The 13,948-nt window shown below is 46.5% G+C and overlaps 1 protein-coding gene across 1 annotated transcript in view; it reads left to right on the top strand.

Annotated features, from left to right (window-relative positions):
- Window positions 1-13,948, top strand: part of MEP1B (meprin A subunit beta) — a 263,585-nt gene that overhangs the window by 162,433 nt on the left and 87,204 nt on the right. The window contains exon 8 of the mRNA XM_069220087.1: window positions 412-630. Within this exon, the coding sequence (XP_069076188.1) occupies window positions 412-630 (219 nt within the window). The remainder of the gene's footprint in view (window positions 1-411; window positions 631-13,948) is intronic.

Genomic DNA, 13,948 nt, shown 5'->3' on the forward strand with positions numbered 1-13,948 from the left:
GAAAATAGGAAAAGGTAGATAGGGCATAATGTGCCCTGTGCGCTTTCTGCCTTTGCCTCTGCTTTTACGAGCATTAATGCTACCAGAAGGGAGGGCAGTGTCAGAAGTATCAAAGGGCTGGCAGGATTAGCAGATGCTACTCACTACAGGCTACTAATTGACGCCCATGAAGTGTTGGGTATATAATTGGAAGACATTCGAGCTATCACTCTCTGCAATGAGCAAATAAATCACTAGCCTAACCTAAAGACGGATAGGAATTGTTAAGGAGAATTAGAAGGGTCTAAATTGCATTACGGATGACAATGAGTAATGCCATTAATAAAGATGCGTAGGGTTTTTACTGGTACATGCTTTGCTTGCAGTGACCTTCAAAACAATCAGAATAAATTCCTTCTTTTTGTTTAACAGGAAAAGAAAACAACTTCAACAAGTATGATGATAAGGTTTCCAGCAATCTAAACGTCCCCTATGACTACACCTCCGTGATGCACTACAGCAAAACAGCATTCCAGAATGGCACGGAGCCTACAATAGTGACACTAATCCCAGACTTCATTGATGTAATTGGGCAGCGGATGGATTTCAGTGATGCTGATCTTCAGAAGCTAAATCGGTTGTACAACTGTAGTAAGTCTGAGGTTTTGTTACTTTTGTTTTCTTTGAGTAGGAAAAAATGAAGGTTAGGCCAATTTGTGTTTTTAGCACTGAAACCAACTGTTTATTGCAGTATGAAATGAAGCCTATGCATACTTTTTTAAAGTGGTATGAAAAACGTGAGGATGGGAGGCGTGTGGTGCAGTAAAAGTGGTGTGGCCCAAGAAGTATATAAACAAAAACCTCTACAAAGGGTTAGCCTCTTTAACTAATTGCAGAGCTTAATGTATGTGAAATGGAATCCAAAGCCTAACATATTCATATATAAATAAATAGTGTCCTATTGGACAAAGATCAACATAAGTCGGCAGTCGGTGACATATTTATCAATACGTCTTTATAGTATTATTAGCCTGGTTCACAAGCAACAAAACACTTGACAAGGGAAATTTAACAGTAAGTTGAGCCTTGGCTGCTTGTTATCACAACACTTGTACAGTGAAGTGTGTGACATCATAGGTCTTGACAGCATTATTAAATACTTTGACAACACTAATGGAGAATTTGGGTCATGGATAACACCCAACAGAAGCTCTGACCTGCACTCAACATCCCATCTTCATACTCATTCCTTGGCGGCACCCATTCTGTTGTAACAATCCTTCCTTGTCTTTTGTCACATTATCTCCTTCCCCTAGACCCTTCTTCCACATACACAGTCATCCAATCCTTGTTCCACAATATCCACACGTGATCCAGTCTACTATTCGGCCTCCTACCCCTGAACAGCTCAAAAGGAGCTCTGCCTGTGGTAGCATGCTGAGACATCCGGTAACTGAGAACCAACCTTTCAAACTCCCCTTTCCAATTTATACCTTCTTTAATTGTTATAAAACCTTGCTCCAACACTATTGATGTGAGAGTGATATAAGGAGCACTCCCTATGCTTGATGCCATGTTTTCCCAAGAAAGCATCTAATTCACATCAGAAAACCATGAACCCTTGTGGCATGATCTTACTCACTCAATCTACATCAGGTTGTCATGAAAATACACCCAAAAGACTAAGAAGAGGGGGCAACCTCTCCACCTTTAAAGGCCGCACAGTGTCCAAGGCAATATCTTCACATGGTCGCTCAGCTAGCCCAGGATTAAACATTGATGGTATACAGAGTTTGAGAACCTAGTCACTTAAAGCAAAGCTCACACCTTCCCTGATAACCCTTTACACCCCCAAGTCTATTCCCGGCCATCAGAAATCGTAACTTATTTTTTCCTTGGATTTGACAGCTACAGAGTGTTCCTCATGGGTTAAGGTGATAGAATTTTACCTAAGTACTTTAAGTTGCACGAGTTCCCCTGAATAGCCACATATTTTGTTCTACAAGATCATCTTTGACAAGAGAAAATGTTTCATCTCTTAAATCAAACTTCATGGACCAGCCTGAAATTAAAAATAGCAAATTTCACTTAACAACCCAGTCTTGGCTGGCTCTCCTCTGCACTTCTCTTCAGACATTATACCTTCCGTATGCACACACTCTCCATAGACTACCACTCACCCTCAAAATATCCCATTATTTACTTCTGTTATGAGATGGATAGATCATTCACTACAAAATGTGTTTTGTCCGGAATGTATTCCAGGTGAAAGGTGTATTTCTAAAAGTTTATTAGCCGCTTTCTAATCAAATGGTGTCCAAACTCTTTTTTAGTGAAGAACCCATTTAGCAGTTTGTGGTCAGTGCTCACCACAAACTCCTTCTCCCATAGAAAATTCCTAAACCTGTTCACCACCCATTTTTACCACTAACGCCTCTTTCTAAATGACAACGTAATTGATTTCTGCTCTGTGCAAGCTCTTAAGGCAAAAGCTGTTAGTGCCTCCTATCTTTCTTCAAACTGTAGCAAGAAAGTCCCAACCACTTTTGAACTTACATCCTTCATCACTGCAGTTACTCTACCAGGACAGGGTGCACTACTCTTTGACTTGTAGAAACTCAGTCTCACATGTTTTCCTCCACTCAAAGTTAACTTTCTTTGTAAGCAGGCTTCTCATATTTGCCGATCTATCTGGCAAATTGTGAAATTTGAAATGGTGAAATGTAAAATTCACCATGCCCATGAAGGACATCAATTCCTCCTTGTTCTTTCGTGATGGAATTTTCTAAATGGTACTCACTAAATGTACTTCTGCTTACACCTGAGCAGTGATACAATGTCTTAGATACATACCTTTGGTTTTGCCAAAACAACACTTCTCTACCCTTAATGTGAAACCTTGTTCCACAAAGCTACCAAGGACAGCCTTAGCCTAGTTCTCACCGTAATTCAAAACACAGATGTGAAAAACCTTTACACCCTGGAGATCACTTAGCATCATAGATATGACTGGGTGAAATATAGATGCCGCTATAACAAGCCAAAAGACCATCCATACAATATTGAATGTCTCTATGGGTATTATGATTGCCCTCAGATCGTGACTCTCGTATTCAGTAGACACATACATATTACCTATTAAGCTGACTACGTACTTTAAATTACCCCTTACTGGGCAATTTCTATCAGGTGATTCACAACTATTTGAGAGCAGCTGATTTGTGATGTTAAGGAAGCTGAGCTAAAGCATGCAATGCCTCTAATGACTCTTTCAGCACATTCTTTTTAATACCCTGCACCTTCCTTGTTTGCGGACAGTGCACCTTTTGAAAGGTGTGCCGTGGTGCACCAAGGAAAGTGCACCTGTTAGACTTTTCATCCTTTGCGTGGTCTCCTTTAACTTTTTGCCTCTGTTCCCCAGGTTGTTGATGTGTGCTGGACTCTGATTTTACTGTTTTTTTAACTCTGGGCACTTTACCACTGCTAACCAGTGCTAAAGTGCAAGTGCTCCTTTACAAAATGTGTATGTAATTGGTTTATCCATGATTGACATATTTGGTTTACTAGTAAGCCCCTAGTAAAGTGCCCTAGAGGTGCCAGACCCTGTAAATCAAATGCTACTAGTGGGCCTGCAGCACTGGTTGTGCCACCCACATAAGTAGCTCTGTAATCAAGTCTCAGACCTGCCACTGCAGTGTCTGTGTGTGCAGTTTTAACTGTAAATTCGACTTGGCAAGTGTACCCACTTGCCAGGCCTAAACCTTCCCTTTTCTTACATGTCAGACACCCCTAAGGTAGGCCCTAGGTAGCCCCGAGGGCAGGGTGCAGTGTATGGTTAAGGTAGGACATATAGTAATGTGTTTTATATGTTCTGACAGTGAAATATTGCTAAATTCGTTTTTCACTGTTGCAAGGCCTGTCCCTCTCATAGGTTAACATGGGGGCTACCTTTAAATCTGATTAAAGTATAGATTTCCTTTGGGAGTGGATGGAAATGTGGAGTTTGGGGCCTCTGAGCTCACAATTTAAAAATACATCTTTTAGTAAAGTTGATTTTAAGATTTTGTGTTTGAAAATTCCACTTTTAGAAAGTGGGCATTTTCTTGCTCATACCAATTCTGTGACTCTGCCTGTTTGTAGATTCCCTGTCTGGGTCAGTTTGACAGTTGGGCTGGTTGCACCTCACACTAGACAGTGACACAAAGGGAGCTGGGGTGTAGCCTGCATATCCTGATGAGCCATCTGTGCTAGGAGGGAGGAGAGGAGTGGTCACTCACACCTGAAATGGCTGTGCCTGCGCTCACACAATGCAGTCTCCAACCCCTGGGTGAGTGTCTGGGGCCTGGCCTGGGTAAGGCAGGATTTCACATTCAAAAGATACTTTACTTTGAAGTAGGCCTACTTCAAAGGAGAAATTGGGTATAAGAAGGGCACCCAAAACCACAGACTTTAGAAACCCTTCTGGAAACAAGAGGAACCTCTGCCTGGAGAAGAGCTGAAGAGCTGAGGAAGAAGAGCTGCCCTGCCTGTGACTTTGCTTTGTGAGCTATCCTGCAGTTGCTGCTTCTGCCAGAGTAAGAGGGCAAAGACTGGACTTTGTGTGCCTTCCATCTTGAGAAGAAATCTCCAAGGGATTGGTTTAGAGCTTGCATCCTGTTGTTTGAAGTCTCAGGGACTCCTACTCTGCCCTGTGGTGCCCATCCAGTTCCTGGGACCCTGAAAGGAGAAGCTGGCAGCCTAAAGACAAGGAAATCCACGCACAGAGCCCCGTGCGGGGAAAAGATCAACATGACTCCGATCTGCGGCTGAAGAAACGACGCACCGCCGGCTCCGCAGCTGAGAAATGATGCTAGCAGGAAACATGACTGGAGAATCTACGCACAGAGCAGGAGAAACGATGCCCAGTATCGCTGACGGGGGCTGGAGATCATAACTCACGCTGTAGGGTTTTCGGATCATTGTGCGGCTGGATTTCCGACTCAAATACCGCTGTGCGTGGAAAAACAACACAAGGCCTGCCCGGACCTGAGAGTGCTGACTGGATCGACGCATCGCTCTCCTGCAGAGAGAAGAAACGACGCGCCCAACACAGCGAAAGGAGAAATGACGCATGGTCCCACTCGTGAGTGGAATCAACGCATCGCAAGCCCTTTTTTACGCGCACTTGACCGTGCGGGGTTATTTTTGACGTGCCCAAGGTACTTTTTCACACACTTTTTCACACTGACGTTAATGTGTGTTTAAAACTACTTAAATACTCTTTTTGCATTTTTATCTGATGACTTGACTTGTGTATTGTGTATTTTTGTCGTTTTGGTCTTGTTTTGTTTAGATAAATATTTCCTATTTTTCTAAACTGGTGTTGTGTCATTTTGTGGTGTTTTCATTAAGTTACTGTGTGTGTTGGTACAAATACTTTACACCTAGTGCTCTCAGAGGTAAGCCTACTGCTCTGCCAAGCTAACAAGGGGGTAAACAGGGGTTAGGTGAGGGTGATTCTCTTTTACCCTGACTAGAGTGAGGGTCCTTGCTTGAACAGGGGGTAACCTGACTGTCAACCAAAGACCCCATTTCTAACATTGGCGATCAGCGGTTGGGATTTGGACTTATATTTGTACTTGACATACAGTGATTAAGTATACACTACTGTTTTGAGTGCAGACCACCACGTGACCGTATACTACTTGTTTGGTGATCTTTTAATTTTTTCTCTTTGGGACTGTTATCATTCTACTTCAATTTTTTCGCTGATTCCTTGATTGACTTTCTTTGAAACTTCATTTGGGAACTTGCTTTTCTGCCTTTGGAACTTTGCACTTGTTTTTGAATCTTCATCATTTCCCAAGATGGAGATGCATCAGTTGGAGCTGACTTTGACCTTGAGAAATTAGAGAGTTATACCAAGGCTCAGTTGAAGCAGTTCTGTAAAAGCTTTTACTGTCCCATTAAGAGCTCATCCAGGAAGGAGGAGCTGCGAAAGGAGCTGAGGGCCTGGGTGACAGCCAAGAGGACTGAAAGGCACATAGAGGATGAGGGAGATGAGGAGGAGGAGGAAGAGTGTTCCGTACATAATGGTATTATGGGTGGGCCTGTTATGTCCAGGGAGAAGATCTCCAGGGCAGGTAGCAGTGTCTCATCTAAGGGTCTGACACATGAGGAGTTACAGGACAGACAGGCAAAAAGGAAGTACCAATTGGAGCAAAGAAGGCTAGCCCTTGAGGAGAGGAGGTTAGCGATGGCTCATGAGCTTAGCTTGAGAGGGATGGATCATAGAAGCCAGTCCAGTAGAGATGGTGGTAGCAACCCTACAGTGCAGCCTGAGAGGAGGGTGTACATTCCTAAAAACCTTGTGAAAGATTACAAAAGGGACGATGACATATACTTGTGGTTTAAGGGGTATGAGTCTGCTCTCCATATGAATCTGGTCCCTGAAGCTCATTGGGGGGCGGGTCTGTGGAAGCACTTTGAGGTAGAGGGGAGGGATACACTGACAGCTTTAGGGGATGCTCAGAATCTCACCTACTCTAGCATGAAGGATGCCTTGCTCACAAGGTATGGTCATACCCCTGAGCAGTACAAGGATAAGTTTAGATCCTACAAGAAGAAGGAATCCCAAACATGGTTGGAATGTGTTCATTCTTATTGCAGGTCACTGGATGGTTGGGTGAAGGGCAGTAAGGTAATTAAGTATGAGGGGCTTTACAATCTGATTGCTTGGGAGCACTTGTACAGTTTATGTTTTCCATAGCTGCACCAGCACCTGATTGACAGCAAGCTGACTGACCCCAGGAAGCTTGCACAGGAAGCGGACCACTAGGAGAGCACCAGGGTCCAGAAGAGATATGGGGGAGACCACGCCAAGAGTGGGCAGGGTCCCTCTCAGAAGAAAGGGGGGGGGTAATGGTAAACAGGGGGAGTTCTCTAAAGGGCCCCAAACTGATGCCCAGGGTAAGGATTCCCAACCCCCCAGTGAAAAGAAGCCTTGGTTCTCCGAAGGGAAGCCAGTGGCAGGTGGTCCCCCACGTAAGTGCTATGCATGGGACCAGGTGGGTCATGTGAGGGGGGACCCCATGTGCCCCAAAATTACACCACCACCCACTGGTGCGCCGTCCCAGGGTTAGGCCAGAGTAGCACTTGGGGAGGAGTTGGTTTCAGGTGGGTGGGAACCAGCTGAGATGACCCTTGTCTCACTAGGGGACAGTGAGATGGTCCAGAGAACCCTAGTGCCTGAACACACTAAGAAGTACATGCAGTGGGTGACCATTAATGGACAGAGGGTGGAGGCTCTGAGAGACACAGGAGTCAGTGTGACTACAGTGAGGAGTCAGCTGGTGTCTGAAGAGCAGATAGATCCCCGGGTACTTCACCAAGTAGTTGCAATGGACAACTCAGAGCGCCTGTGCAGAGTGGCGCAGGTTCCCTTTGAATGGGAGGGGGTCGCAGGTTGCTTGAAGGTAGCTGTGAGTCCAACCATGCCTGTTGATTGTTTGCTAGGCAATGACCTAGAGGATTCCTCTTGGAAGGCGGTGGAACACAGGTCTCACTTGGAGATGTTGGGTCTGCCTGGGTGGGTAAGTGTATCCACCTGGTCAATTGCAGCCCGTCAGGGTAATCAAAAGCCCCTGGAGCCTGAAACAGTGGCCCAGGGGACCGCCAAGAAGAGGAAGGGAAGGGAGCGTGGGAAACCGGCCCCAGAAGTTCCCACGGTCCAGGAGGAGGTGGAGCCTGAGGGTGGCACCCCAGAGCCTACAGGGGAACAGGTGGCTGAACTGGGGAAGGTCCCTGAGCTGTCGCAGTGGATGCAGGAAGGGGGGCCCACCAGGGAAGCATTCTGTGCAGCACAGAAGACATGCCCTACTTTTCAAGGTTTGCGGCAGCAGGTTGCAGACCAGGCGGCTGGCAAGGAGCCAGGATCACACCTGATATATTGGGAGGATGACCTCCTGTATAGCAAGCCTAAGGTTCCTGAGCCTGGGTCAGCCCGTGTGCTGGTGGTACCCCAGTGCTTCAGGGCCTTCCTACTGGGGTTGGGTCATGATGTGCCTTTAGCTGGACATTTGGGACAGGACAAGACTTATGAGAGGCTTGTCACCCACTTTTACTGGCCCCCAATGCGCAGGCACTCAGATGCACATTGTAGGTCTTGTCACACTTGTCAGGCAAGTGGCAAGAGTGGGAGGAAAGGTAAGGCTCCCCTCCAGCCTTTGCCTGGTGTCAGTACTCCCTTTGAGAGGGTAGGCATTGACATTGTGGGGCCTCTGGATCCCAAGACAGCCATGGGCAACAGGTTTATCCTGGTCTTGGTGGACCACGCCACCCGGTACCCAGAAGCCATTCCTTTGAGATCAATAACTTCCCCTGTGGTGGGTCGTGCTTTGATGGGGGTTTTACCTGCATGGGGTTTCCCAAGGAAGTGGTATCTGATAGGGGTACCAACTTCATATCCACGTATATGAAGTCTCTGTGGAAGGAGTGTGGGGTAACCTACAAGTTCACCACCTCTTACCACCCCTAAAGTAATGGTCTGGTTGAGAGATTCAACCACACCTTGAAAGGCATGATCATGGGCCTGTCAGAGCCCTTGAGGCAGAAGAGGGACGTCCTCTTGCCATGCCTTCTGTTCGCCTACAGGGAGGTGCCTTAAAAGGGACTTGGATTTAGTGTCTTTGAGTTGATTTTTGGCCATCCCGTGAGGGGACCTTTGAGTCTGGTTAAGGAAGCTTTGGAGAAAGCTCCTAGTAAACCCCCCTAGGATGTATTCAGTTACATGCTGGCTTTGAGAAACCAGACTGCCCACTTCAGGAGTCTCGCTCAGGAGAACCTAGAAGCAAGCCAGGAGGACATGAAATGCTGGTATGACCAGAATGCCACTCTGGTCGAGTTTCAACCTGGACAAAAAGTGTGGGTGATGGCACAAGTGGAGCCTAGGGTGCTCCAGGATAAGTGGACTGGGCCATTTGAGGTGGTGGAGCGCAAGAGCGAAGTCACCTACCTGGTGGACTTGCGGTTTCCATGGAACCCTTTAAGGGTCCTGCATGTCAACCGCCTCAATCCTCACTTTGAGCAGACGGAACTGTCCATGCTCCTTGCGACAGATGATGGGGTAGAAGAGGAGAGTGAGCCTCTTCCTGACCTCCTGTCTGCAGGACAAAAAGATGGGTCAGTGGAGGGAGTGATCCTCTCCCCCTCCCTGACTGAGGAGCAGCAAGGTGACTGTCGCCACGTGTTGGGACTGTTTTACTCACAGTTTTCCCTGATCCCAGGAGTCACACACTTGTGCACACATGATGTGGACACTGGGGACAGTACACCCATTAAACAGAAGGTTTACAGGGTGACTGACAGGGTCAGGGCATGCATTACGGATGAGGTATCCAAAATGCTTACCCTAGGGGTTATTGAGCACTCCAGCAGTCCTTGGGCCAGCCCAGTGGTACTGGTCCCAAAGGCTGCTGCACCTGGTGCCACTCCATAACTCAGGTTCTGTGTGGACTACCGGGGACTCAATGCGGTCAGCAAAACTGACGCACACTCCATCCCCAGAGCTGATGAGCTCATTGACCGGTTAGGTGCTGCCAAGTACCTTAGTACGTTTGATTTAACATCTGGGTACTAGCAGATTGCCTTAACTGAGGGCGCCAAGGAGAGGTCAGCATTCTTTCCACAAGATGGGCGCTTTCAATTTAAAGTGATGCTATTTGGGATGAAGAATGCCCCTGCCACCTTTCAGAGGTTGGTCAACAGGACTAGATGAGTTCAGTGCCGCCTACATGGATTACACTGATGTGATTAGTTCCACATGGGAGGAACACCTGCAACATCTCTGGAGAGTGTTAGAGGCCCTGCAGAAGGCAGGCCTCACTATTAAGGCGAGCAAGTGCCAAATAGGGCAGGGTTCTGTGGTGTACTTAGGACACCAGGTGGGGAGTGGCCAGGTGGCACCTCTACAGCCTAAGACTGACACAATTCTGGCTTGGGAGCCTCCCAAGACCCAGACTGAAGTGAGAGCCTTTTTAGGTCTCACAGGATACTACAGGAGGTTTGTTAAGGGATATGGTACCATTGTTATCCCCTAACTGAGTTGACTTCTAAGAAGCAACCCAGGAAAGTGATCTGGACAGAGGCTTGCCAGAATGCTTTTGATGCCCTGAAGGCTACCATGTGCAGAGCCCCTGTTCTGAAGACACCTGACTACTCCAAGGAGTTTGTTGTGCAAACAGACGCCTCAGAGCATGGTATTGGAGCAGTACTCTCACAGCTTAATGAAGAGGGCCTAGATCAACCCGTAGCATTCATTAGCAGGAGGTTACTACCCAGGGAACGTAGGTGGAGTGCCATAGAACATGAAGCGTTTGCTGTGGTCTGGGCACTGAGGAAGCTAATACCCTACTTGTCAGGGACTCACTTCCGAGTTCAGACTGACCACAGGCCCCTCAGATGGTTAATGCAGATGAGGGGTGAGTATCCAAAACTGTTGAGGTGGTCCATTTCCCTACAGGGGATGGACTTTACGGTAGAACACCGTCCTGGTACAGAACACGCCAATGCTGATGGTCTGTTCAGGTTCTTCCGCCGTAGTGATGAGAACTCCCATGAGGTTCTGTAGTTGCTCCCCACTTTCAGTTGGGGGGACACACATGTTAGACTTTTCATCCTTGGTGTGGTCTCCCTTAACTGTTTGCCTCTGTTCCCCAGGTTGTTGATGTGTGCGGGACTCAGATTTCACTGTTTTTGTTACTCTGGGCACTTTCCAACTGCTAACCAGTGCTAAAGTGCAAGTGTTCCTTTACAAAATGTATATGTAATTGGTTTATCCATGATTGGCATATTTGGTTTACTAGTAAGTCCCTAGTAAAGTGCACTAGAGGTGCCAGAGCCTGTAAATCAAATGCTACTATTGGGCCTGCAGCACTGGTTGTGTCACCCACATAAGTAGCTCTGTAATCATGTCTCAGACCTGCCACTGCAGTGTCTGTGTGTGCAGTTTTAACTATAAATTCGACTTGGCAAGTGTACCCACTTGCCAGGTCTAAACCTTCCCTTTTCTTACATGTCAGACACCCCTAAGGTAGGCCCTAGGTAGCCCCGAGGGCAGGGTGCAGTGTATGGTTAAGGTAGGACATATAGTGATGTGTTTTATATGTCCTGACAGTGAAATATTGCTAAATTCGTTTTTCACTGTTGCAAGGCATGTCCCTGTCATAGGTTAACATGGGGGCTACCCTTAAATCTGATTAAAGTGTAGATTCCATTTGGGAGTGGATGGGCATGTGGAGTTTGGGGTCTCTGAGCTCACAATTTAAAAATACATCTTTTAGTAAAGTTGATTTTAAGATTGTGTGTTTGAAAATGCCACTTTTAGAAAGTGAGCATTTTCTTGCTTATAGCATTTCTGTGACTCTGCCTGTTTGCGGATTCCCTGCCTGGGTCAGTTTGACAGTTGGGCTGGTTGCACCTCACACTAGACAGTGACACAAAGGGAGCTCGGTGTAGCCTGCATATCCTGAAGAGCCATCTGTGCTGGGAGGGAGAGGAGGAGTGGTCACTCACACCTGAAATGGCTGTGCCTGCCCTCACACAATGCAGTCTCCAACCCCCTGGCGAGTGTCTGGGGCCTGGCCTGGGCAAGGCAGGATTTCACATTGAAAAGAGACTTTACTTTGGAGTAGGCCTACTTCAAAGGAGAAATTGGGTATCAGAAGGGCACCCAAAACCACAGACTTTAGAAACTATTCTGGAAACAAGAGGAACCTCTGCCTGGAGAAGAGCTGAGGAAGAAGAGCTGCCCTGCCTGTGACTGTGCTTTGTGGAGCTATCCTGCAGTTGCTGCTTCTGCCAGAGTAAGAGGGCAAAGACTAGACTTTGTGTACCTTCCATCTTGAGAAGAAATCTCCAAGGGCTTGATTTTTGCAGCTTGCCTCCTGTTATTTGAAGTCTCAGGGACAGCAACGACTTCTCTCTGCCAGCACCTGGAGTATCTGGAGAGACTCCTACTCTGCCCTGTGGTGCCCATCCAGTTCCTGGAACCCTGAAAGGAGAAGCTGGCAGCCTACAGACAAGGAAATCCACGCACAGAGCGCATTCCGGGGAAAAGATCGACGCGACTCCGGCTGAAGAAATGACATGCTGCCGGCTCCGCAGCTGAGAAACGATGCTCGCAGGAAACGCGACCCCGGAATCGACGCACGGAGCATGAGAAATGACGCGCAGCATTGCTGATGGAGGCTGGAGATCACAACCCACGCTGCAGAGTTTTGGGATCATCGTGCGGCTGGATTTCCGACTCAAGTACCGCTGTGCATGGAAAAACAATGCACGGCCTGCCCGGACCCAAGAGTGCTGACCAGATCGATGCATCGCTCTCCTGCAGAGAGAAGAAATGATGCACCGACCCAGCGAAGGGAGAAACGACGCACGGTCCCGCTTGTGAGGGGAATCAACGCATCGCAAGCCCTTTTTGAGGTGCACTCGCCCGTGCGGGTTTTTTTTTTTATGTGCCCAAGGTACTTTTTCACTCTGACAGCATTAGCGTATGTTTAAAACTACTTAAAGAATCTTTTTGTGTTTTTATCTGATAACTTGACTTGTGTATTGTGGATTTTTGTTGTTTTGGTCTTGTTTTGTTTAGATAAATATGTCCTATTTTTCTAAACTGGTGTTGTGTAATTTTGTAGTGTTTTCATTAAGTTACTGTGTGTGTTGGTACAAATGCTTTACACCTAGCACTCTGAAGTTAAGCCTACTGCTCTGCCAAGCTACCGAGGGGGTAAGCAGGGGTTAGCTGAGGGTGATTCTCTTTTACCCTGACTAGAGTGAGGGTCCTTGCTTGAACAGGGGGTAACCTGACTGTCAACCAAAAACCCTATTTCTAACAGCACCATATTCATAATACGGCCCCAGGTAATCACCAACTGATTTGCTTTCACTTTGCCAGCAACTGCAACACAGATGATGTTCTTAAACCAACATAAATATTTTCACTTCAATCAATATTTTTCTTCAGTGCAGGAGATAGCAAGAGTAATGGCCCGTTGTAACCTGCCCTTGTGATATGGACACATATGGGTGCAATGCAGACTTGCTTTGCCAAATAGGGTGTTATATTTGCTATCCCTAACTGTGACCACTATCACTTAACATCAGTGAGTCTGGTGCATGGACTTGTTGAATGTTTGTCTCTTGTATAGGTTTCACTCACCTAATGCAGCTTCTTCGGTGGACACTATCTCCTGCTAGGCAAACCTTCTATGGATTTGCCTTCCCAAGTCCCTCTGAGACATCAAATATGTAATTGGATTTCAGAACGAGCTTCTGTAACAATGCATTACACATCTTCCTTGAAATACAAGAAACCCACACCATCATAAACCCCTCTCACAGACATCCTAGGAACAAGAATAGGAAAGGCTTACAAAACTGGGTAGCTACTGGACAAGGAACATATAGAATGTGAAACCCCAAATACAAGAGATGAAACCCCAACAAACTATAAAAATTGCAAAACAAAGAGAAAACGAAGATCATATAAAAGTATTATTTTGAGACGTCGTTCTTCGGGTGCTGCTACAAACTCACCACCCTCTAAAATGCACATATCATTCACTGATGCACACGTAACCACTAACATCCACATTCATCCTTTCTGGTTACAGTTGGTTACAACCACATCAGGCAAAGATCCATGTTCACCAGATCTCTGTTTAGATGTATTCTTGTACATGATTACCCTATCTAAGTTCCATGTTCCTTGCTCATTATTTTTATCAATATTGTTGAATAACTTCACCACTTCTCTAGGTTTATTGAAAACACAGACCATGTGCTTGCTCAATCTGGCACTGTTGCCCAGATCAGATCCCCCAATTCCAAGTTTTTTAATCACTTTTCCGGCATTAAAGTATCTGCACCTTATAGACATTTTTCTTTTTTTGCATCTCTCCAACCATCAGCAATCAAAATGTCCACCCAT

This window comes from Pleurodeles waltl, chromosome 2_2 (assembly GCF_031143425.1).
Source record: "Pleurodeles waltl isolate 20211129_DDA chromosome 2_2, aPleWal1.hap1.20221129, whole genome shotgun sequence".
In the NCBI taxonomy this organism is placed as follows: Eukaryota; Metazoa; Chordata; class Amphibia; order Caudata; family Salamandridae; genus Pleurodeles; species Pleurodeles waltl.